General features: G+C 40.8%; 1 protein-coding gene across 4 annotated transcripts in view; it reads right to left on the bottom strand.

The window, feature by feature from the left end:
* CREB5 (cAMP responsive element binding protein 5) overlaps positions 1 to 26,126 on the bottom strand; it is a 678,892-nt gene that overhangs the window by 413,299 nt on the left and 239,467 nt on the right. For all 4 annotated transcript variants that reach the window (XM_073581352.1, XM_073581350.1, XM_073581351.1 and 1 more), the window contains one exon: positions 24,621 to 24,790. In XM_073581352.1, the coding sequence (XP_073437453.1) occupies positions 24,621 to 24,790 (170 nt within the window). The remainder of the gene's footprint in view (positions 1 to 24,620; positions 24,791 to 26,126) is intronic.

Raw genomic sequence — 26,126 nt, forward strand, 5'->3', positions numbered from 1 at the left:
CATCAATTCCACCTGCTTTGGAGGTAGAAAATGAGCCCCCTTGCTTCCTGGGCCCCTGTGCGACAGCACAGGTTGCACCAATGATTTGTACTTCCATGCATGACTGTATCAGTAAAGTTTTGTCAAAGCCAAATACAAGGATATATCAAAAACAAAGCAGATTTATTGAAAACTTGACATCCCAAAAAGAGACAAGAAACCCAGCATTAAAAAGTGATGAATGTAGAAAACGAACTCAAAAACACAATAAAAAAACCTAATTTACCTAATTGGTTGCAGAAAATCTGCAGCATCAAAAACTCACCAAATACTCATTGTGGGAACGTAGCCTAAAGGCCCTGTCACACACAGCGAGATCACCAATGAGATTGCTGATTTCACAGCGATCTCGCCAGCGACATCGCTGTGTGTGACAGGTGTCAGTGACCAACCCCCCTGCCGGGTATCGCTGATCGCGCTCGAACGTCCTGGGCCGTTTTTGATCGTTGGTTTCCCGCTGGCCAGTGCGCATCGCTGCGTGTGGCAGCGGGAGAGCAACAATCAGCGACACTGGGAGCTGGTTTTAAATGTAAACAGCGGGTAACTAAGAGCCGCGCGGCTCTTAGATACCCGCTGTTTACATTGGAAACCAGCTTGCTCATTGGTCCTGATCGCTGAAGGGGCTGTCTATGTGACCGCTCACCAGCGATCAGCTAACTATGTCCCAATGACCCCATCCACGTCGGATCGTTGGTAGGATCGCTGGGACATTGATACATGTAACGAGGCCTTAAGAGGTCGGTCAGACACAATGTGACTCGCCTGCTATATGCACATGGAATGGCTGATAAGCATACCACTCTTTTTCGAAAAGGGGCTTTTTTTAAATGTGATAAGATTCATTGGGGTGTGAAATGAATAACTGCTAGCAAAACTGAATTCTAGATTTTGTTGGTTGTGTTTATTGTATTCCTTAGGGCTAGTTCAGTTGAGTGTATGTTTGATCAGTGTGGTGTCCGTGTACTTTACAGATAGCAAACTAACTCAATAATAACTGTGTGCCTATATATATGAGTGATTTTTCGTACTGACCAATGGTCCGTGTGTGTCATGTCACAGTGGGCCGTAAGGCTATGTGCCCACGTTGCGTTTTTGAAGCAGAATATTCCTGAGCGGAAACGCACACCCTCTTCCCGGGAAAACACATGCGTTTTATGAAACGCTTTTGTAATTGTTTTTGATGCTTTTGTTAAGCGTTTTAGCATGCGTTTTCCTATGCGTTTTTGCAATACAATTGTATGTATGCGGAGACACACGCGCTTCCGCAAAATTAATGAACATGCTGCGTTTTTTTCCGCTAAGCGTTTCCACAGCGGAAAAAAACGCACCATTAGCACAACATGTGCGGATTCCATTATGATTACATTGGATGCTTTTCTTAAGCATTTCCGAGGCAGAAACGCGCGTCTAAAAGCGCCGCGGAAACGCTTAAAAAACGCAACGTGGGAACACAGCCTAAATGGCCTGCGGGCCGTAAATGGTCTGTTGGCCTGAGGTTCTCCACCCCTGCTCTATAGTATCATATACTTACTACCGTATTCTTATATATTGTAGAATAATTGTAGAATAACATGAAGCAAAACATGCGACTTTAGGCCAAAATGGCGCTCTTTTGTTTTGTTTCTTCAGGCATTTTTTGCTGTTTTCTTTTTTTTAAGCAAAAACCACTGAGACCAGGTGTTGGCTCCAAGTCATTACAAAAAAAAAAGAAAAATACTAGAAACACTACTTTCCTTTTTTGATGCACACTTTGATGCAGTGTTGGGTTTGGGGTGTATATTTCTAACTGCAGCATGTGTGCAGCATTTTTTATAAGTAAACAAAAACTGAGCCAAAAAAATCTGGGTCGAAAAATCTTTGCTTTTTTGTTGTAGCAAAGAGGTAATTTATTGTTCTCCTGGTGATTTTTTTTAAAATGTGTATATATATTTATAAAAAAAAATCCCACAATGATAACCGGTAACTGACTCTGAAACACATTTACATAGTAATTTTAATAGATGAAAATCGGCCGAATATACTTATTTTTCACTTAATGCTGTGTCATTTGTTGCTACATAGCTGAGAATTTACAGAATACACTTCTAAACATATCCTCAACCAAACATGTGTTAAAATAGCCAAGCTCTGTCTTTTAATGCAGCCCCGCTGGAATAAGAAGTCTGCCAAACACAGGCGTTCTTTATCCACCAGATCTGACTAAAACACCTGCTGAATGCAATATGTTGCACTTATAACCCCCTCCTTAAAAACAATAGCGCACTTATCAACTTGAGTTATTTCAAAGTATTAACTGAAATATACTGTATATACATAGCCTGGACAAAAGTACAAGAACACCCCCAAACTAGTGGGTTCAGATATTTTAGCTATACCTATCGATGCTAACAGGTGCACTTAATGAATCACGAAAACCAAGCTGTCTCCCTACAAAAACATTAATGGTACAAACCAGAGAGGACAAACAGTGCAAAAAAGTCCAAGTAGTCAAATGGTAAAATTACCAAAACTTTATAAATGAACCAAGCAAAATAGACAATGTAGCTAAAAAGTGACATGTAGGCAAACAGCAGCGTGATGGTGCACAGAGCCCAGGGATAAACTCAAATGAGTATAGACCTATAACAAGGTATATAAATAGTTAAAATTACATACACAAGGTCATAGCATGATTAGATGAGCAGCTTATATGCAAGGTATGGGGAAAAAAAATCCCCAGCTGGCCAGTAAAGGGTGATAGTATACATCATATCATAACCAAGTGGAAACAAACTGGATAAATCACATACCAGGATAGGGAGGGGGGCACTGTACACCCATGCCACTGACCCCGACGCACGTTTCGGATAGAAGTTCCATCCTCAGGGACTTTTTTGCACTGTTTGTCCTTTCTGGGTTGTACCTTTATTTCAGTGTGTCCTACACTGTCCTTGCTATGAGCTGATGTGTTCACCCTTTGAACTTTTTCAAATATGGTGTTATGGCATTCCAGCTTTTTGTGTTGTCATCTGTATTTACTAAGCATTAATGGTAGAATGGCTCAACTGTCCTTGAGTTCAATTTTCTCCACTATGTTTGAAGATAGGTCTTGAAGATGCCAACAAAAGGACTGCACAATACGTCCATGATAAATTGGGTGTTCATAGCTACAGTTGTGCACAAGTCATCGATTGCCAAGTGCAATGCTAAGCATTGGTTAGAGTCATCTGAAGTACAACCGCACGAGACCAGGGAAAATGCTATGAACAGATGAATCGATACAACAGTCTTAATTTCAATAAGACAAGCTCAGGAACGGGACCACAAAAGGGACCAAGTTGAGCAAAACCACATCCATTACTGGGCATTTGGGGGCATTCCAAACATTTCTGAGGGTGATGATTTAAAAGTGCCAAATTTGATAAGTATGTGACTCATGCTTCACTATCTTAAATTCTAGAAGACAAAATCTGGTCTACCATTACTAGCCATAAAAATATTGTCACCTCTAATGTCTGTTGACAGAGGAATAAGGATCTCGGGCTCGCTTCTTGAGTAGTGACCACAAGTTCTCATAGGGATTGAGATTTGGGGAGTTTCCTGGCCATAGGTCCACAATTTCAATGTTTTATTCAGGAAGCCACTTAGATTTTATTTTTGTCTTGTAACATTATGCTCTATCATGCTGGGAATTGCATTGTTCATCACTAAATTGCTCTCAGATGATGTTTAGATACCTTTGTGTACTCATTGCAGTGTTCTTAGGCAAAATTGTGGGTGAACCCCCTACATGGATAAAACCAGCCTCATATATAAATGGTTTGTATTGTTGGCATGACACAGGACTTACATTTTTTCTCCCCTCTGAAGAAGGCTTCATCAGGGAAAATAATTTTGCAGGAATTACAGGAATTGGATGGCAGAGGACTGGGGTTAATTTATTTTCTCTGATGAAGCCCCCTAAAAACTGTTAAGGACATCTGGAAGAATGCATGGAGAAGAAACGGTGAGCAATATTTTTAGTCCTGTGTAATGCCAACAGTAAAGAATCCTGAGATCCTTCATGTGTGGGTTGGATTCATCGAAGTTAGTGGACTCACAAACAATTTTGTCTAAGAACACTGTCAGGAATAAAGAATGGTATTTAAACATCCCCCAAGAGCAATTTCTCTTAATGATCCAGGAGTAATTTGGTGATGAACGATGCTTTTTCCGGCATGAGGACGCACTATGACATCAGTCAAAATTGATAACTCCAATGAATAAGTGATGAAATGTTTACTCTAGCACATGACTGGAGTAAGATTTGTGGCAATATGACTAGTAACTTAACGCCTCTTAATGAATCAGGCGCCTCTTACTCCACAACGCCTTCATTGAGACAGGTGTTTTTAATGCCAGTCTTAAAAAATCTGGACCTAAGTGCCTAAGCAATCGGCGATCCTGCTCTGTTCCTTTACATGTTCTGCTACTTTCTCTACTTTCTGGCTGTAGTTCTTGGCACCTCCACTTTTCTTTAGGTGATCACTAAATATTTAGGAGGGAAGAAACTTTACCAACTGGCTTCACACAACAGTGGTATCCTATTACAGAACCACACTGGTATCAGTGGGTATCAGCAAGCTTTTTAGAAAGATAAAACTGTGGCAATGGGATTGAATGAAAGACATGAATTCAGTCATTAAGCAGTATGTCCCAATTCTTTTGTCCAAACGTGTAGCTCTGCATAGTGCGAATACCATGGTAAGTCATATGCTTCCATACCACCTGCTTCTAGTATAGTAATACTGTTTCTTATGTAGCATCGAAATGTATTCGCCCTCCAAAATTAGGTGCCCAATAGTCATGTAAGGGGGACGACGAGACCACGAGTACCTGCGTGCCGGGTCTGGAACTAGAGAGGCTGCATCCCCTGTCCCAGGGGGGAGCTTTAGTGAGGCGGACCTTCCCTTGTTGCCTGGGGGAAGCCCTGGGGAGCCAGACCTTCCTGCTGACCGAGGGGGTTGGAGAAAGAAGAAGAGAAAGCACGTGCAGCGGGTCAGTTTGGTGCCAACGGAGTGCAGCGTGCAGAGCGGTGAGAGGTACGCTCTGATTCCCCTTCCCTCACCCCAGAGTATCGGCGCTGCGACAGGCCACATAGAACAGGGCAGGGCCGTGCACATAGAACAGAGTGGAGCAGTGCACATAGAGCAGAGCTGTGAACACAGAGCAGAGCAGAGCCATGCACACAGAGCAGAGCCGTGTACACCAAGCAGATGAGAAGGACAGGAACCGTTGCGATGAGGGGAGCTGTGTGTTCAGCAACAGCAGCCAGGGAGAAGAGCGCTCCATCCGGGGAGCGCCAGCGTCGTGCAGGTCAGTGTCTGCCATCTCCCGTCGCCAGCAGCGGGAACCAGAGTGGGAGAGGAACGGGCAGTGTGTGCCCGGTGACTACAGAGAGAGGGTGCAGTGTGCCAGTGACCAGAGAGAAGCTGCACGCCATTGGTTGTCAGCACTTGAGTCTTGGCATGAACAGGCAGCACGCAGCATGAAGAGGAAAGTGCAGCGCGACCAGAGAAGTAGGTGCCGTGTGCTCCATGTCCGTAAGTACAGTACACGTGCCACATAAGAGTGACCACATGCGGGACTGACTCTTGCGCCCTGATGTTGCCAGAGAATATTTTCCCAGACACTTGTGCCCTGACTTCATTAGTGTCTATTTGCAGAGTCACGTTGGGCTCGAACAGGACTGTGGCCCTCACACTTGTCAGCCACTTCAACATATGGACTAGGCTCAGCGCAAGGTACTGGAGATCGACCGCTGCTGTCGGAAAACGGGACATTAAGGCCCACAGAAACTTTCTGGAAAAGACACAGCGCCTGCTGTTGCCGGCGCCCTTGAGTTCTCAGCAGGAGTTACAGTTGGTGGAACTCCTGACACAAGTGCTTCACAAGAACTGCCGTTATCTGAACCGTCGTTGTTCTTCTTCTTAGAATATCCTTTGCCATCTAAACTGTTGAATCCCCTGTTTAACACTTTACCTCCCAACATCCTTTTCCATTTATATTGTTTAACCCTTTACCTCCCTGCGTGGAGTATTCCCCTGTTATTAAACTTGTTAACTCTTGCTCTGCCTCCTGTCTGTCACTGCATCCCGCTACCTGCTCTCTTACAGTCACTACAACTGCTGTAACCTCTATAGGCTTGTCACTTTTTATACATGCATGTGCTGTGTGGACTTTAGGCACTACAGTCTTGGCAAGAAAATTGTGAGGTTGTATGAATGACTAGTTTTCATAATGCTTTTTATCATCTTTTTACTAGCACTTGCTGTTTACTGTTACTTTTTTACAACAGAGCATTTTTACACGTTTTATTGTGTTTTTCTGTGTTTCAGTCTTTTGGTGGTGTGAACACTGTCCTTGTGGGCCATGCACATGAAAGCCGTTCTCTTCAGCGTGTCCACATCGGACATTGCCTGTCTGAATCCTGCTCATATAGGTACTATACACATGATCAGTTTTTTTAAATACATCAGTTAGGGACTGCTGTGATACGAGTTACCTTGACGTTTGGTAGAGCGGCTTAGTATACATTTTTTGCAAAAAACGTATCCACCAAATACCCCGTTTTTTATCATCTTTTTGCTAGCACTTGCTGTTTACTGTTACTTTTTATTACAACAGAGTATTTTTACATGTTATATTGTGTTTTCCTGTGTTTCAGTCTTTTAGTAGTGTGAACACTATCCTACAGACTTGTTCATTGTGTGCATGGCCCATGTGTTTGTATTTAGTTCTCATAATCGTTGCCTTCCTAGAGTGTCCTAATGAATAATATTCAATCCAGTCTAACAACAAAACATTAACTTTCGACATTCTTGTCTGTGCTACAATTTTTCCAGGAATGATCACTCATGTGCTCTACAAGAAATCTACAATGTATTGCAGGAAAAATATGAAGCCAGGAGAACACCACATCACTTTTTGTGCTGCATTTCCATCTTGGGGCCCGGCCATGTGCTCATTGGACTCAGCATGGAATTCAAAATAAAGAATTCCCTATAAGAACAGTTTCCAGCTAATCTCTCAATGTTATTTCACTGCCAGGAGGCATTATGCCGCGAGCTTGGAAAACACCTGTGATCCCAGTAGTGTACCTACAGAACACACAAATTCTCACACTCATGAGTAATATACTAAGTGAGAGGAAACATAAAACAAGTCAAAGCAACCCATCCTCCCTACTCATTAGACAGATACTTGTGTGTTCACCGGTGTCTGGTGCAGTGATATTATAGTTTTTTTATCTGCATTGCTCTATGAACACCAGTGCTCGGTGATTTCTGGAGTGTCCCAGTATCTGTACTCCTGACACATGCACACTGTCCGGACAGAAGATACAGGATACGCTGCAAACTAATCAGCAAATAGATTAAGTGGACTCGAGAAAATACAATGTAACAACACATAATATATCACTTACAGTATAAGACTACTTTCACACATCTGTTTCGGATTTTACATAGATGAAAAAAGAGTTTTTCTTCCATGTGTCGTATGTTTTGCCTCCGTCTTGCATCCATGTTTTTCTCATCCGTTTTTCAAAACTGAAGGAGGTAATCAGTCAGTTAATGAATTAGTTAAAACTGATTAAAAAGGATTTTTTTTTCATTTTTTACCTTTTTTTATGGATACAAATATGTCTGATCAATAAAAAAATAGATGTAAATAAGACATGCTCTTAATTTATAGGAGAGGAAACATGGACCCCTTAAATGAAAGCATGAAGAGTTCCACTAAACTCTACTATGATTCAGGATATTGTTCGTTTTAATAACAGACGGCAAATGCATGAGTGAAACGGATGTGTGAATTCAGCCTTAGTGTAATTACAAGCATGTATGAGAGGATTTGATCTTCAAACATGTTGAGATAGATTCACATCATATTTGAGCACAATGTCCATTAGAATCAACTGTATGTCTGTATCGTTCACCCAGTATGTTGTGCGAGTTTGTGCTCCACAATAAAGAATTGAAAAGCACACCTAGTGATGCCATGAACCTTTCTTGTGTACTGGACATTATGGTGGATCAAAGTGGAACCCACCCTAAAATTACCTCACCTGAGGCACACCATAGCTATTTACTGTAGAGATACCCATTGAATATTCCTATACAATATGGCGTCTGATCGAGTATGCTATGATTCTGTTTGGATTCCATAGAACAAATCTCTATGTGCTTCTGCATAAATTTTGTGGCATATAGAGACACACAGACTTCCACGGGTGCCATGTAACAGGTCTGTATAGCTCAGAACATGAGCCTTAAAGGAAAACTATCATTAGATTTATGCTGTTCAAACCACGGGCTGCATGAATCAGAGTCTGAGTTTGCAGGTGTTACTCTGAAACACTTTAAAGAAAACATAGTTCGAAAAGTTAGCCGGGGATTATAGGGAGAGACATCACAAGACTGACGCGGTCCCTGGATGACTTCTCTCCGCTTTGCTTCTATTGGTTGACAGGTCTCTCCCATGTGTGTACATAGGGAAAGACCTGTCAATCAACTGGAGCAGACGAGGAGAGGCCAACCTGGGACGTCATCTGTCTAACCTTGTCTCTCCCTAAAGTCCTCAACTGGCTTTTCCGAGAATGTTTACTCTGAAATGCTTCAGTGTTCCAGAATAAAGCATACCTGGTTACAAACGCACCGCTAACTATGATTCTTCCTGCCCATGGTTTGGGCAGCTTGAATTCAATGAGAGGTTCCCTTTTAACAGGTTTTCTGTGTCACTCACTTCCACATCGGGAGGTGTGTGGAGCCAATGCCGTGTCAATAGGTGCTTACCAGGACCATCCACATTCTCCAGGGGCCTCTGCATCTGTTGATGTAGCGCCACTGAATGAAGTGCATCTACTATTGCGAAAGTGAGCATCACTTAAGTAAAATAGAAGCAATTGCTGTAAAATAAAATATCAGAGGACTGTTCTGTGAAGAAGAAAATCCTCCTCCTATGTATTAACGTTTCTACTTTAAACAGTAAGAAGTTACATTTGATTTCCAAATAAATGTCTACCATGAAATAATTGTTGCATTGTACGTAAAATTATGGTTGGGGAGTAAAATATATACATATTTGTGTTGGTAATGGTTAAAGAAGCAGTAACACATTCCCAGACTATACGGCTTGTGTTCAGCAGCCTAAACAATAAAAGGCCACAGTGTGAATTCATTAACTATTCATACTGATAAAATGAGCTCTAATGACCTCTCTTTAGGCAGCCGCAGACGAGCATTGATAGCCATGTAATGTTTGTTATGTTTCCGTGAACAGGATGTGGGAATGTTTTTGAGGTTCTACTTTCCAAACTACAAAAAAATAGGGGGTTATGTTCTTGAGGAGCTGACATACATTGCATTTCTGTAACACTCACAGGCCTATGCACACCATCCAAAGTACATACATGCCGCCTGTAACTACTCCAGGATAGAGAGGACTGGTTGAAAGATCTAATAATTGCCATTTGATCACAGTACACAGCAGGGGCACATGTATAAGATTATCTCAGTACAGGAACATTATATTTAATCACATCCAATTGTGGAAATTATTATTCCAAGATCTATTGGTTAAAATTAACTTTTGTTTGTGAGGAAAACCCTTTCAAAATCTGTTTCCAATATGCTTATTAGTTGCAGACTAGTCATCCTACTAATCATGTTACCGCGCCCCAGTGATTTGCAAGAGCTGGTGTCACCACCGCCTCTCTGCACGTCTCACACATGCGTGCGACTTTCACCATATCATGTCAGTGCGCAGTGAAGCTGGGGAACATACACGAGGTTTGTGTGTATATGTATGCACTTTTTTTTATATCGTCAGAAATTGAAATCCATGGGGGTCTGGTTGCTAGGACCTCCAAACTATTAGAATAAGATAGTGATGTGCTTCTTCTGCTCATAGCTCTAAGACTTCTTTTGAAATCTCAGACACCAAAGATCTGGCAGCATAAGAAAATAGTGCAGGAAGAAATACTATAGATAGAAGATGTGGCGCAAATTTCGGCAGGTTACACAACCACTATGAGGGCCTTGATCAAGGGAAGTGTTGCAAAACAGCCCTGACTCCTACCTGGCTTCTGCCCACTTTCCCTGACATTTACTATACTGTATATTACATAAGAAGTTAGGAAGTTAGGGCATTCGTCTAGAATCGGCTCTTGTGCTCAGTCATCTCCATGCCCAGAAGGTGCCAGATGTTGTTCACAACAGATGCTTGCTGGTCGCATAAGTTCAACCCATGACATGGTGAGATGGTGAGCAGCAATCATGGCATCTAAATGGTTCGACAGGGCTCTGAGTATTCCCCATGAGTCCACGCTAAATGAATGAAGGAACCCAAAGGGTTGTTTAATGGTACCAAGGAAACTCTGGCGGCCCTCGATTTGGACCTTGTGTTGTGAGGTCCTGGATTTCTTTCAATGTCCCTGAAAACTAGAAGAGACAATTTGTCATGTTTCTCAACTTTTTATGTTGATTATTTGTATTGTAACCTGGTATTTAATGCGAAACCTATGGTTGAAGACAAGTAACTAATTCAATGGTTATACAGATGTTTTATTACCCAAGCGTAAAAAATAACAAACTTGAAGAATTGCAATAATTCAAGAACTAACTGTGCTGCTATGGCTGTACAGTTGTGTATTACTGAACACATTTAGGATGACTATACACATCTCCATGGTATTTGAAAGCATCATCTTGCTTCTGACCTACATCATGCCCCGTATCTGCAATTAATGCTCACATTTAAATGGCATTTGATGGTTTGATGCAATAACAAAATGTAAGCTTTACTGCTTGAAACCTGTTAAAACCTGATGTAATTACATGACATTTGCTCAGTCGCTAAAAGAAAATATGGAATAAAGGTAATGCAACAAACCAATGCAAATTCAAACTATGTTATCATTTTTCACATAAATGTCATGATCTCGAAAATACATCAGATGTGTATTTACCTACAATAGCTTTTACACATGATATACTCTACTAGACAATACAAACAGGGGTCTAAGAAGCAGAGATTGGGGGAGCCGCTGATTTGCAGGGTGTTTACATAAAAGAGCTGCTTTCCAGTTCTAAAACAGACTCTTTTCATCCTTGTTCATAATTTGACCAGTTTTGTTTTCGTTTTTATTTCAGGAGGGTTTTAACCCAAAAAGTTTTTTCTTTTTCAGTTACTCAAATCATTTTCGTGTCTTCTTGTTCCTCTTGTCTCAATGCAAAAAGAGCAGAGATTTGTAGGCTGTATTGCATCTAAGGATACGATAAGAAAATAGTATCTTTAAAATCATCTGAAAAAGTGAGTGACCAAGCTTGCGATTGCTTTGTTCCCAAGTATGTTTTGTCTTAAAGTTGGCCATACACAGTAGACAGCTGTTGGCTGAATGATGCTTCAGCCAACTGTGCAGCCATCTCAGAGGTGTATCTAGATTTTCTGGTACCTGGGGCAAGAATTCAGTTTGGCGCCCCCCTCCCCCAAAGCACATATGCAATTTGCACAATTAGTCACGTGCCGACGAGCTGCTCTTCCTAATTCTCTAAACGTTCAGTGAAAAATTGAGAAAAGCAGGAAGAGAAGCTCATTGACGGTCAGTTTTTGAAATTTGTATTCATTTACCTTCTGACAGAGCACTCCATCTGTTAGCTGCAGGCTTTTTTAATCAAACCAGTCTAATTTCCCCTCCACAGAGATATAGACTTCAGTCCTAACAGAGGATTTTTCATAGGTTCCCATTCAGATGGAGACTACAGTCTTAGTGAGGATTGGCATAGAATAGGGACCTGGAAAACGAGAAATGCCTTAACATGGCTTCCAGGTACACATAACTTGGCCATTTTATGCGCTAAACTTTCTCAATTTTTCATACTTCTAATGCAGTAATGCAATTCATTATTCATTTTTCATGTTTGCATGGTTTGGCGCTACAGTGTGCATTCATCATTCAATGGCGACCTTTGAACACCTTGAACAGTCGGTCGAACCTGTTGATATTGAAGGGCTCGGTCGACATAAGTCTAGTGTATAACTTGAGATTCAGATTCAGAGACTTTGTATTCAGGGACCTTAAAAGAGAATGACTTGTATTAATTTGCTGATTGTACTTGTTTAAATACATTCCTGTTGTTTATCTGTGCAATCCCCATTAGTAAAATGAGCTCCACCATTGACAATGGTATCCAGTGTGTTAGGAAAGGCGTAACGCACTAAATAAAAATAATAATAAAGTGCGTTCAGGGTCCACCGTGCAGTAGGTGATATAACCGCTGCTAAATGGTGGCAGGAGCAATATGGCGGTAATGCGCACAGGGTTAAACGTCACCCAGGTGCGCAGAGCAATCTCTGTTAAGTCACAGAGATGCCAAATAAACAAAAATACAAAGACTAAGCCTGTTGAGGTCACAGAACTCAGTATAAATACACACACGGTATCCAGTCACAGGAGTAGTCCAAGACGGCGGCACTACGTCCGTCTAGACCTACAGTGTGTGCGGCGTCACAGTTGCAGACGCTAAGGAGAGCTGCTACTGCAGCGCGGCGTGGACACTGCCGCTAAATGACAAAGCTATGACACAAGTGCAATGTCGGACGCTAGCAGCTGTGGTGTTGCAGCAGAGGAGCGCTGGCGCTGATTCTAACTCAGTCCCTAGCCACATAAATAATATCAAAGGGAAGGGGTTTTATAATGAGTCATTCACCAGAATCAAACATCCATCCTTATACACACAGCAGCAAGTAAGTCTATACTAGTGCATTGCGTAACAGCCATGCTCGTCTTTTATAGCAGCCGGGACCTTCTGCAAGCCTCCAGATCTCTCAGATGGACCAATGAGATCTGGAGCAGGACCTGAGCACATGACTCCCGATCTCCAATGGGAGATCGTCCCATGAGCATGCTCAGTAGGAGGGCAGAAGGACTTAGCCTCAAGAGAGATTTGCTGCAAGGCAATCTCCTCTGCAGTAGGTAAACATCAGGAGACTGCAGAATGTGAGGGTCTGGATCTCTGCGGAGTAAATGCTGAAATCCGACACCTAACATTACCCCCCCTCCTAGGGCCCCCTCCTCCCTGAGCCTTCTGATCCACCAACTTGTGCCCATCAGAGATATAGGCCTCAGACTCGTCCGAAGGCAAGTCTGATGTCCCGGTAGGTGACAGAGAGACCCGAGACAAGTGGTAGGCATCAGGGGCGACAAGATCGCCAGGTCTGAGAAGGGACCCGTGGGAGACAACGGGAGCAGAGGTTAAAGTGGAACGTCACCGTGTGTCGGCAGGCGTCTCTACCCTTCGTTCAAAGAGGCTATTCCGAGCACAAAAAGCGCAGGCCCGAATATATTTTTTAACATCCTGAGCCCTGTGCGGCCACCAGTAAGACCCTGCCAGGAGTTTTGTGGTCTGCATATAGCCACAGTGACCACCCTTCCTGGACGTGTGTGCCCACATGATCACCTTCGGCCGAAGGCAGGGAGGAACAAGGGTCTTGCCCGGCGGCACAGAATTTGGTTGTTGCGGGGCACTTTTGTTCTGAGACACAGCGTGTTGACAATGATAACCGCAACTGGAGTCTTGTGCCGGACGCGCCTGGAGAACGGCGCAAGACACCTCCATGGGCTCTGGGGGTGGAACCTCTGGCTAGGGTAGTTCCAGAGGCTCAAAAAAATTGGGAACCGAGGTAACCTTCCGTTTGGATTGAGCACGCTCCATACCGAGCTCCGAAAAACGGAGGTCAATGCGGGTGGAAATGGCAATCAGCTCTTCCAAACTTGCAGGAACCTCTCTGGTAGAGAGAGCATATTTATCATGCTCCACCTCCGCCAAACCTCTCCAAAACACAGGGATGAGGGCTTTATTGGATCACTCCAGCTCGGAAGCCAGTGTCTGAAAACGGAGGGCATACTGACTAACCGAGAGAGAACCCTGAGTCAACGCAAGAAGCTGAAGAGAGGTGTCGTGCGTGACCCTTGGACCGAGGAAGACCTGCTTAATAGCTGTTAAAAAGTGATCAGCAGTCCGAACCTCTGGGTCACCACGCTCCCATAATGGCGTAGCCCACTCCAACGCCTTGCCCGACAGAAGGGAAACAATAAACCCCACCTTGGCCCGTTCTGTAGGGAATCACACAGCCAGTAGCTCCAACTGAATAGAGCACTGACTGATGAAACCCCTACAGGAGGCGCCATAGCAAGAAAATTTATCGGGCAATGGGAGGCGGGTAACTGTCGGCGCGAGGGAGGACGTGGACATACGGAAAAACGCATCTGTGATTGCCTTTACAGCATCTTCGATGGATTGTGAAGCTGAGAGAGTCCTCTCAAGAGAGGCCAACCGGCCCCCAAGCTGCCGAATACACTGTAACAATTGCTGCTGTTCTGCCATCACTAGCCAGAAGGACTTAGCCTCAGGAGAGATTTGCTGCAAGGCAATCTCCTCTGCAATCTCCTCTGCAGCAGGTAAACAGCAGGAGACTGCAGAATGTGAGGGTCTGGATCTCTGCGGAGTAAACGCTCAAATCCGACGCCTAACACAGTGTGCATCTTGTTGCATGTATACAATCCTTGAATATCCTTTGAGGGTGCATGCTGCTGTGCTAGATGTGTGCATGTTGAGCATTTGAAATTCCAGATACTGAGCATAAATGAACAACTTGAAAAACTGAGATTCATTGACAACATGGAAAGGCGTTTGCTGCTCACTGATCATGTGCTTGCTGGGGTAGATGTGGGGAAGAATGATAGCATGGAGCTACAGGTCAATGAGGCAGCTAGCTGGGTAACAACATGGAGTAGAGGGAAGACTGTCAGTGAGGCTAGTCCTGATCTAGCATGACTCAACAAGTTTGCTAAGTTGGCAGAAGATGAAAATGTCATTACAGATGCAGCATTACTACAGCAAGACATGTCCCATTAAAGCAGAGGGAATGTTTGCTCCAATAAGGAGTGGGGAATTCAATTATTATGGGAACAGATTGGACAAACTATCATAAAGACAAAGATCATTGAACAATGTATTGTCTTCCTGTTGCTCGAGTTTGACACATCGTGGATCAGGTCGATAGATTACTGAGAGGTGATGGTGAGGATCTAGCAGTCTTTGTGTACATTCAAACCAATGGCAAAATTAGAGGTGGGTGGAAGGTCTTTAAAATTGATTTCAAGGACTTAAGCCATAAGTTTAAGCACAGGGCCTCAGAGGTAGCATTATATGAAATGCTGCCTGTACTATGTGCCATGCCAAAGTGACAGTGAGAGATTAGGGAGGTAAATAAGTGGCCCAGGAAATGGTGTAGGAAGGAGGGCTTCAGGTTCCTTGAGAACTGGGGGCGATGTCTATGTTGTCTATTGGTTCTTTGGTAAGGTGGGACTGCACCTCAATAGAGAGGGTGCAGCTGTGCTGGGGAAAGAATGACTAAACGCGTTTAAGGAGTGTTTAAACTAGGGACCGAGTGGAGGGCAGTTACTGTACAGGAGGGGAAGACAGGCCCAGGTTACATTCTACACTAAGTAATAAAATTGGGAGTAGAAATGGGTGGAGGGGTAAAGACAGTCGATGCACTAAGGAGAAATTGAGGTTCCGAAAAATACAAAGTGCATGCTTGCGAGAAGCCTTGCCAACAAGATGGAGGAATTAGAGCTAATAATGATGCAAGAGAATTATGATATAGTGGACATAACGGGAGATATAGCTGGATGACAACTGACTGGACTGTTATTTTACAGGCCTAAAGTGTCTGCTCAAAGCCAAAGTCTGTTTGTTTATATGCAAAATTTTCCCTAAAACCGACCCTGGATGATAACATATGTGAGGCACATGAACATTTCGAGTCCCTGGGTGGAAATAAGGGGAGGGAGAAATATGCAATACTAAGGAAATCCTGAAAATATGATCTGCTGGAGGGCCATAAGAACTGGAGTTGGGGAACACTAATCTAGAGTAAAGTTACTTGGTTTCTCAATTTTTCAGATTTTTATACTACGTACTGACACTGAATTATTGTATTTTTTACATACATAAGATTCATGTAGAAACTTTAGTGAATATTTTAACATTCCATTTTGTATTGATAATTTACCTATAACTGAGGCTGATAGGTTAGCCTGAGTTACAGGGGGAATACATCCTAATAACATACACTACCAAGCTGACAATAATAATAATAATAATCTTTATTTCTATATAGCGCTAACATATTCCGCAGCGCTTTACAGTTTTCACACATTATCATCACTCTCCCCGATGGGGCTCACAATCTAAATTCCCTATCAGTATGTCTTTGGAATGTGGGAGGAAACCGGAGTGCCCAGAGGAAACCCACGCAAACACAGGTAGAACTCCTTGCAGATGTTGTCCTTGGTGGGATTTGAACCCAGGACTCCAGCGCTGCAATGCTATCCACTGAGCCACCGTGGTGCCCTATCTGATACTGTTATATCATTCACAGCATCAATTGCAGCCACCTTGCTCCTAGCTAGCATGACATCGCACACAGCATGACCTTTTTCCTGAACTGTATATACAGACCACCGTATATGTTGTATTTGCAACATCAACTCCACACTCCTACTGCTATAGACTTAGCAAGCACTATCTTAAAGAGTCAAATATCAGTGACCAATCAGACCTTTTCAGATATTTACTGAACATTTAGGCAGGAGGGATCTGGCTGTCAATCAGAATGACGTTGGATGTCCCGCCCCATCGACAGAGCGGAGCGAAAAAGAAGCCTCCGCTCTGCAGACATAACATCAGCAGAGGCTTTTGAATCCCCCGCAGGAGCGGTCTGTGTCTTTGCCGGGGAAGAACGGTGCCGTGCACAACAGGCAAGGAAGTAGAAATTAGTGCTTAGATACATTTTTTGCTTTTTATTATAAGGTTCTGGATATCCCCTATAAAAGGCAAAATTATGTCACATCTACAGGGTGTGCCATAAGTTTGTAAAATTTGAGAATCCTATAACTGGGACCTCTAACTATCAGCAAAACAAGGGTCCAATGACAACTCTATGCGACATTTCCCCCAATGTAAACCCCTTTAGACTGTGTTGTAGAGCTTTGCACAGCAGGTGGAAATATTGCTAAATTTATAAACACTGTAAAAGGACCCTTGGGTCTTCACTTTAAAGATTCTGGCAGTTAGACTCCCATTGATAAGTATATGATGGCATACCCTGGAGAAAACACTGTCAGCTACATACTCAGGCCCCCTATATTGAAATAGTTCTTCACAATGATATATATTTTGCAATTATGTAATAATTAAAACAAATCAAACAAAACAGGCCATTACTACAGTCTAATGCCATATATTGGTTTACTGCTTTCATTACCACTATTATTACTATTGCTAATGTAGTGAGTGATGAATAATACACATTATGATAACAGTATAACACTAGTAATATAATAGTAGTATAATAGTATATATAGTATAATAAGAAAGCACATGGTTCAAAATCATTGTTTCTGAATGAGCTTAACAGTGAGAAGATGAAGCTCCTCACTTTTATTAAAGCTCTACGAGTACTGAAAGCCGTCTAATAGAAAAGACAGATTTCTATCAACAAAAATGACTGACTCCAAATCAAAAATCTCATAAAATCAATGAAAAGTCACATCTGTTTTTCCTCTCTGCAGACCCGATACTCCAGAGAAGAGAGTGTAACATTTTTTCTACTAATACAAATGTGTAGACATAAATTGGCTGCACTGACTAGACAGCGGCAACTTAGAATATAATTAGGGGATTTATACTCCTTTCTGTAATGTAGCTTAACAAGCCTTTTCTCTACGTAATTATTATTTAGGTCGTTTTTACTCAAGGTCTGCCCGTTTGGGCTTGAGATCTAACTTTTTCCATTTTCTCCATTTTTTCACTATTATTATAGTACATTTACAATTGAAGGATATAGTGGTTAGATGATTTTCTTTGCTAGCGGTTGAGGGTTTAGCACATCATACACAATGGGACAAAAGTTATCCCTACCACATTATTAGACTTATATTGCAAAGGTGAAATCTACAAGAACTGCTATTAAATGCTTCATAAGGCAAGAAAACAACAAGTGCAGTTAGGGAAACTTTCTGGGGAAGTTGCTTGGGAAATAATAGATTCTATGTGTGATTAACACATTAAAGCGCATCTGTTACTCTACTCAGAAAGTAGAAAGTTTCTAGGACGTTGAGCAGCTGAATGATCCATCTTGGTGTTGGTGTTGGTGACTAGCCAATGGAGATCGGTGAAGAAAACAAAATTGCCACGTTTACCCGGGAACATTGGTAGCATGATATGTTGCACTTTAGGGGTGCACTCAGTGGTCATCACATGTTGACACAAAAATACTACGGTAATTTAAATAAAGATTTACAGCCATTCTGACATGGTTTTTCAACATAATTATATAAATTTCATTAGGTTGAAGACATCTATTTCATATTGTAGGCAGTTTATGGTGGTGGTTTAAGGAAACCAGAATCGTATCATATAGGTCTATGGCAAAACAGTTAAATCGGAAAATTTTGTCATGAAAATAATCACTGTATCACTTGGGGTCTACTGAAGGTGGATGCCAATTTTAAACATTTATCCAAATGATCATATGATAGTTAATGTGCATGTTACGAGAGAACATTATTACTATACACGTATATAGTATTGAAGCAAGTATCCAGCCAGTAATGCAAAAACCATATCTAAGTCAGTACCTGTACTTTCCTCAGATCTTGCTCCTTTGTCGCTATTTTAGCTCAGCTTCATTAGTGCAAAACTGTTATTGGTGACTACAGTTTAGCTACATTGCCTACAGGAAGTCTGAGGTAGTCTGGGGCACACCTCCTGTAACAACCTCCTCCATACTCCATATCCCCTGAATCTGATAGTCTGCCGGCTAGGTACAAGCACAAGTCTATCACAAGCACAAAATAGAATCAGTGCATGGATTTCTATTAAAACAAGGATGAATTTACTATAAAATACAGACTAGTAAACCACCATAGAAAAACAGAAGATTGATGCAAATACAGACCTGGACAAAATTGATGGTAACTTGCTATTAAAGTCAGGAAAACACACAATGGCCACTGGAATAACTTGAAAAGGACAAAAGTAATTTTCAATTTAAATTTACTGAATATAAAATAATGAAAATCAGCCAATGATTTTGAACTGTGGTTCAGCAAAATTTTTTTAAAAAAATTATTAAAATGGCCTGCACAAAAATGATGGTACCCTTAGAAAAGATTGAAAGTAATTTGACCATAGTGACATATTAGGCAAAGGTTTGTCCCATAATTAGCATCACAGGTGTCTACAAACTTGTAATCAGTTAGTCTACCTTTTTCAGGGGTGAAAAGTAGTCACAGTGCTGTTTGGTATCATGGTCTGTACAACAATGAACATGAAGCAATGAAAGCTACTGAGAGTGTTGTCTGAGGAGATTAGAGAGAAAGTTATAGACAAACTTGTTAAAAGTAAAGGCTAGAAAAGCATCTCCAAACGGCTTGATGTTCCTGTTCCAGTTGCACATATTATTCAGAAGTCTAATGTCTATGGAATTGTAGCCAACCTCACTGGACGCTGCCGCGAGAGCATAATTTATGATGAATTCAAGACACAAATAATACAAATGGTAACCAAAAAGGCCATAACAACATCCAAAAAGATTAGAGGTGAATTCCAAGGTCAACGTACATCAGTGTCAAATTGCACAATCCATCGTTGTCTTGGCCAAAGTGAACTTCATGGAAGACGACTGAGGAGGAAACCACTGTTGAAAGCAAATTCTAAAAAAGCAAAACTGAAATTTGCCAAAATGCATATTATCAAGGCACAAAGCTTCTGCAAGAATGTCCTTTTGACTGGTGAGACAAACCTAGAGCTTTTTGGCAAGTCACATCAGCTCTGAGTTCACAGATACATGAAGCATACAAACAAAAGAATATTGTACCTACTGTGAAACATGGAGGAGGCTCGGTTATGTTTTGGGCTGATTTGTTGCATCTGGCACAGGATGCCATGAATCTGTGAACGGACATTGCAATACTATCAAGTCATTCTGGTGTGAAATATACTGGCCAGTGTCCGTTTAGTCTGAGTCACAGGTCATGGCTCCGCCGACAGGATAATGACCCAAAATACATCTAAAAACATCCAAGAAGATCAAAGGCTAAGAGCAAAACATTGGACTTTTCTGAAGTGGCTTACTGTGAGCCGTTATTTAAATCCTATTGAACATATATGGAAGGAGCTGAATCATGCAGTCTACAGAAGTCACCCTTCACATCTGAGACAGCTAGAACAGTTTGCTCACAAGGAGTGGGCCAACATACCTGTGGACAGCGGTTGAAGTCTCATTGAGAGTTACAGAAATCATTTGTTTGTAGCGATTGCCTCAAAAGGTTGTGAAAAAAATATTAAGTCATTTTTTCATATTTTTTGTTTTAACAATTCAAAAGCAATGTCTGATTTCCATTAGTTGATACTTAGTAAATTTAAATTGAAAATTACTTTTGTCCTTTTCAAGTTATTTCAGTGACAATTTTGGGTTTGTTTTACTGTAACAGAAGAGTGGCACCAATTTTGTCTTTGTGTGTCTACTGTGGCAGAATCAGCAGAAGTAAGATGGACCTTATTTATCAAAAATGAGACGTAGATTTCACTATAATATAAACCAATTTCTGGTGCAAATATTCGTAAATTTGTTCTGCCGCAGGAGGGCCACGACCTTCTGCTAAGATCTGGTCTCTTTTTAGAAATGAAAATCCATATATTCACACACATACATAACTATATGTGCAGGGTAATCAAACCATTGTGCTCCAGATACATACAAAGTGTGCCAATCTTGCTGGTGTATTTTGCAGGGTTTGAGTATTCTCCCATTTGTTTTAGATTTGATTTATTCACAGGCTTTTCACATTTTGACAAGAAAACACCTTATTAAACTAAGCAATGACTTTTCATAGCTTTCGGGCTGCAGTTTAACATTTTTACTCTGTATGTGGCTTTATAATGCCCAGAGGTTTTATTTTAGAGAGGCGTTGCTTCCAGCTAATCCTACCCATAATTTCCCTTAATATTATGGTATTTTCCAGGATCCATGGGTTTAATACAGTGTATAGTTACAAAGGCAAAGCATCAATGAAAATGTCCTTGAATAGTGAATGTGTGTGAGTGGACAGGAACACAAATGGGGAGAACGTTAAAAGGAAGGTGGAGGAGAAAGACGGCAATATTCCCAGGAGAGTCCCATCTGTGAACACTTCACCACTCCCCAACGAAAGGAGCTCTGCGTGGGCACAGGTGGATCCCAGCCTCCTGCTGGAGCACATCTCAGCGCGTAGCCTGAAAGAAGACTTTCATTACTGTTGGCTGTTTGGATTGGAAAGAAGCCATCTCAAACATTTGCAGGTGGCTTGGCCATACTTTGACACTTAAATATTTGAGGCCGTGATAAAATCAGAATATTACTACAATATGGCGCTATACAAAGTGTAATGTGCAATCCTTAATATGAAATGTATGTTAAAAGATCCATTCTCTGGAGACCACTAAGAAATTCACATTTGAAATTAGTATACTACTTATTCCCAAATGTTTTGGTTTTAATGTGTTTTGGGAGGGAATGGAAATGAAAGCGAGTCCGTCCAAGTTCTTTTGCCTTTCATGCTCATGTTACAACTGTTCGAGGCATACATTCTCAAAAGGCTCACATTTTTTATTTTTTGCTTATCCTCCTATGGCAAATAGGAAAACTCATAAGTCTCACAGATTCATAATCCTGTTTGTAACAGCTCAGACAGGGTGAGGGAAAATAACGGAAATTTTGACATCATATATTCGGATGCTATCAAGAAACACTTTGATACCCATCACTACCTACTCTCTTAAATACTTGTATCCTCATGTGGAAATAATATATAAAATATTAAAGATGAAAATGAATATAAACTCTAGGTATAATCTGTTGACAATTTATCATGCATCAAACACGAAAACATATGTAGCTTTGTATGTCCAGGGCTAACCTGTCCCGCTAGAAGCCCAGAGGATCCACGGATGGGGTTAGCATCATGGCTGATAAAGGATAGCACCAGCTATTAAGCTCACAGAAGAATAGATAGCTTTTACAAATGTTTTAGAGTATTATATGACTAATGGGTATGTGTGTTAATATGAGTAGGCAATATGATAAAAAAAGACTGATATCATAGAGAAAAGGCTCTATGATTACAGCTGTTAATGGTCATTGAAAAAGGAATGTCCCATGGCAAAGATACTGGTGCTTCTCACAAAATTAGAATAAAATCAAAAAGTTAGTTTATTTCAGTTCTTCAATATAAAAAGTGACAAAGTGAATCTCATATATTATATAGTCATTATAAACTGAGTGATCTATGTCAAGTGTTTATTTCTGTTAATGTTGATGATTATGGCTTACAGCCAATGAAAACTCAAAAGTAATTATCTCCGTAAATTCGAATAATTAACAAAAAACACTGCAAAGGCTTCCTAAGCATTTAAAAAGGTCCCTTAGTCTGTTTCAGTAGGCTTCACAATCATGGGGAAGACTACTGACTTGACAGATGTCCAGAAGGCAGTCATTGACACACTCCACAAGGAGGGTAAGCCACAAAAGATCATTGCTAAAGAAACTGGCTGTTCACAGAGTGCTGTATCCAAGCCTATTGGACAGTTGAGTGGAAGGAAAAAGTGTGCTAGAAAAAGGTGCACAAGCAACTGAGATAACCGCAGCCTTGAAAGGATTGTTAAGAAAAGGCCATTCAAAAATTTGGGGGAGATTCACAAGGAGTGGACTGCTGCTGCTGGATTCATTGATTCAAGAGCCACCACACACAGACGTATCCAGGACATGGGCTACAAGTGTCACCTTCCTTATGTCAAGCCACTCATAACCAATAGACAATGCCAGAGGCATTTTACCTGGGCCAAGGAGAAAATGAACTGGACTGTTTCTCATTGGTCTAAGGTGTTGTTTTCAGATGAAAGTAACTGAAGGCTGCTATAAAAGCAACCTGGGCTTCCATAACACCTCAGCAGTGCCACAGGCTGATCGCCTCCATGCCACACCGCATGGATGCAGTAATTGATGCAAAAGTAGCCCCGAGCAAGTACTGAGTGCATTTACTGAACATACATTTCAGTAGGCCAACATTTCAGATTTTAAAATCATTTTTCAAGCTGGTGTTATAAAATATTCATTTACTGAGATAATGACTTTGGGTTTTCATTGGCTGTAAGCCATAATCATCAACATTAACAGAAATAAACACTTGAAAGAGATCACTCTGTAATGACTCTATATAATATATGAGTTTCACTGTTTATATTGAATAACTGAAATAAATTAACTTTTTGATGATATTCTAATTTTGTGAGAACGACCTGTATAGTCTAAGAAATTGTATGCTGTACCTACATTAAAGCCTCTTCTTCTCTTTGGGACCATCATCGGTTTCTGTTATGGTGTATTTTTTCCATGGTATATTTAAGAGACCATCAGCAGTTTCTGTAACAGAATCTTTTTTCTATGGCATCTTACTACTTTTAAACTAATATATGCCCATATGACCAAAAATTGGTTTCCAGTATCAGCTGGATAGTCTTTTCCAGCGTCAGCAGGAAAGTTTCCTCCAGCTCATGCTACAACTATTTGAGGCATACATTTTCAAAAATGACTCCTGCTTTTAGTACCTCTGCATGGTAACTTCACCAAGCGCCTATTCATGCACAATTTTTTGGTATCCAGTGTTGTTTTGTTTTTGTTTTTTTACTCTAGCTATACAGCTATACTGTATATGATAGGCATACTGATTTAAAGAGCACTGTCCTCTTTTGCGATTCATTTTTGCAATGATAGTATTTGCTGAGTGTGGACTAAACCTTTTATTTGGTGTGCCCAATGGAGTCCCATTGTCTCCTTTAGTTGTCTTCATACAGCAACAGCTAAATTCAAAAGTTCAAGGGTCACAAACTAATATTCTTAGCACTCTAAATTGCCAAATGTCCATCACACATTTTAAATCTATGATTATTTAGCATACAATTTTACCAATTAAATAAAATTAATCAAAAACTGTAAAAAAATGCAAGCTAAAAGATATACTGCTATAGAATTTATATTTTAAACAGCCTAAAATTAAGATTACATACCACATCGACCTTATTCAACCACACGGTTAGAAACATTTAAAAAAATCATGGTTTGCAAAAGAACATATAGTTCGAGTGTTCAGAACATTGTTTTTAATATGTGCCTTAGTCATTTTTACTAAAAGAAATTCTTCAAAAGGTCAAACATCTTTGAGTGTGTGCCAACAAGATAACACATATCGTCTTCGATTCAAAATCATTTAAGTCATAAAAGGAACCAAGAGCCCTAATTGGAAATAGTACCGTGCTAATTCTTGTCCATCACAGTCAAAAATATTCTTTACATCTGTCATATTTATAACTATAGACACATTCAGTTGATATTCTAATAAACTATAAAAGGAACTGTAAAACTTTTAAGAGAGAACATAAGAATTGTCACCCTACCCAATCTGCCGATTTGTAGAAGGTGCTTGCGTGATGACCGAGCTGGACTGGGGAGACGGCATTGCCTGCTGTATTACAACGCTGGTATCGTGGTTTGGCAGTCTTGAATTTGATAGCTGGTGTGATGGAGGTCCAACCATGCCTCCAACAGAGTTATGTAGTGTGAGGTTCTGCAAGAAGAAGGGTAGGAAATTGCCGAACATTATTCTTCTGTTCATTTCACCAGATCAAAATCTCCATCATTCCACTTAGGTTATTGTTAGATAGTTACTTGATTTGAAAATAGACACATGTCCATCAAGTTCAACCTTTCTAAGACCTAGCTGTTGGATTTACAAGAAGGACAAACAAAATTTTCTGGTCAACTGGATCTAATTTTCACTAAATTTGGGGAAAATGAATATTCCCTTCCTGATCCACTGGAAAGTAGTACCTTTATATAAGGAGATTCACATTGAATTTTGTTTGGGCTCAATTTGGAGCCAGGCGGATGATGCCAATACGTGCAGGCAGTGAGGTAATATATCATATGTAGAAAGAGAATGGTAATGCACTCTACCCAGGGCCATAGAGATCATACATAGAGTTGGAGACATAAAGCTCTGTATGTGGAGTCAAAGTGATTCACTAATGTTAAAGTCAGAGGGGAAATGTTCTATAAGTGGAGAAAGGAACGTGATATGTTAAATAGGTGGAGCCAGGGGGGTAATGTACTGTGTATATTAAACAAGAATATCAGGTTAATTATTAGAGAGGACAGGGAGAATCATGACCTGCCCATGTGGTGTCCAAAATATTACTAGAACAAAGGATTGAGTCAAATTAGGAGAAAATTATTTATTTTTCTTACATTTTATGGTGTTTTTATTCCCAGTAGCATCTCAGCTTCTGTTTACCACAGCCAACAACAAGGACAAATCCATTTTCACACTGAAACCAACATATTGTGAAGTATTGTGTATGGGATCCGTATTTCTGATTTTAAGAATAGTTCCACAGAATACAATTTTCTTGTGAAAAATACCTGATGGAAACCAATTAATGCAAAACCAAGACTATTTCCTTCTTGGCATATGGAATATCTTTTCAGGTATTTATGGCATAACCTATGGATATGCCAGGAATGTATTAGGTAGTAATGTCCCATGTCCCTTTAATAAATGTGTTTTTTCAATTTATTGACCGGACACCAAGAACACAAAAACCAGTATTCCATACTAGCATGAAATATCAATAAAAATACTACACGCTACGTGTGCACTATTAATCTTTACCAGAAATTTAGGAGCATGGAGAATGAGGAGGCGTAAATTTATTCTGGATTTTTGATAAATATAAAGGGACTTTTAAAAGACGGCCTGCTGTATATCCAGCCCCGCATTTTCAAACATTTGTTTTACGATTTAAGATGTATTTAACACCTCTGAAGGAGTAAGACTCAAAGCTATAACTGAACAGCATAAAACCAGTTGCACAAAGTAAAATAAATACACCTTTCAGTGTGGA

The sequence above is a fragment of the Dendrobates tinctorius genome, unplaced genomic scaffold (genome assembly GCF_039654945.1).
Source record: "Dendrobates tinctorius isolate UK_male_01 unplaced genomic scaffold, ASM3965494v1 ptg000070l, whole genome shotgun sequence".
NCBI classification, from domain to species: domain Eukaryota; kingdom Metazoa; phylum Chordata; class Amphibia; order Anura; family Dendrobatidae; genus Dendrobates; species Dendrobates tinctorius.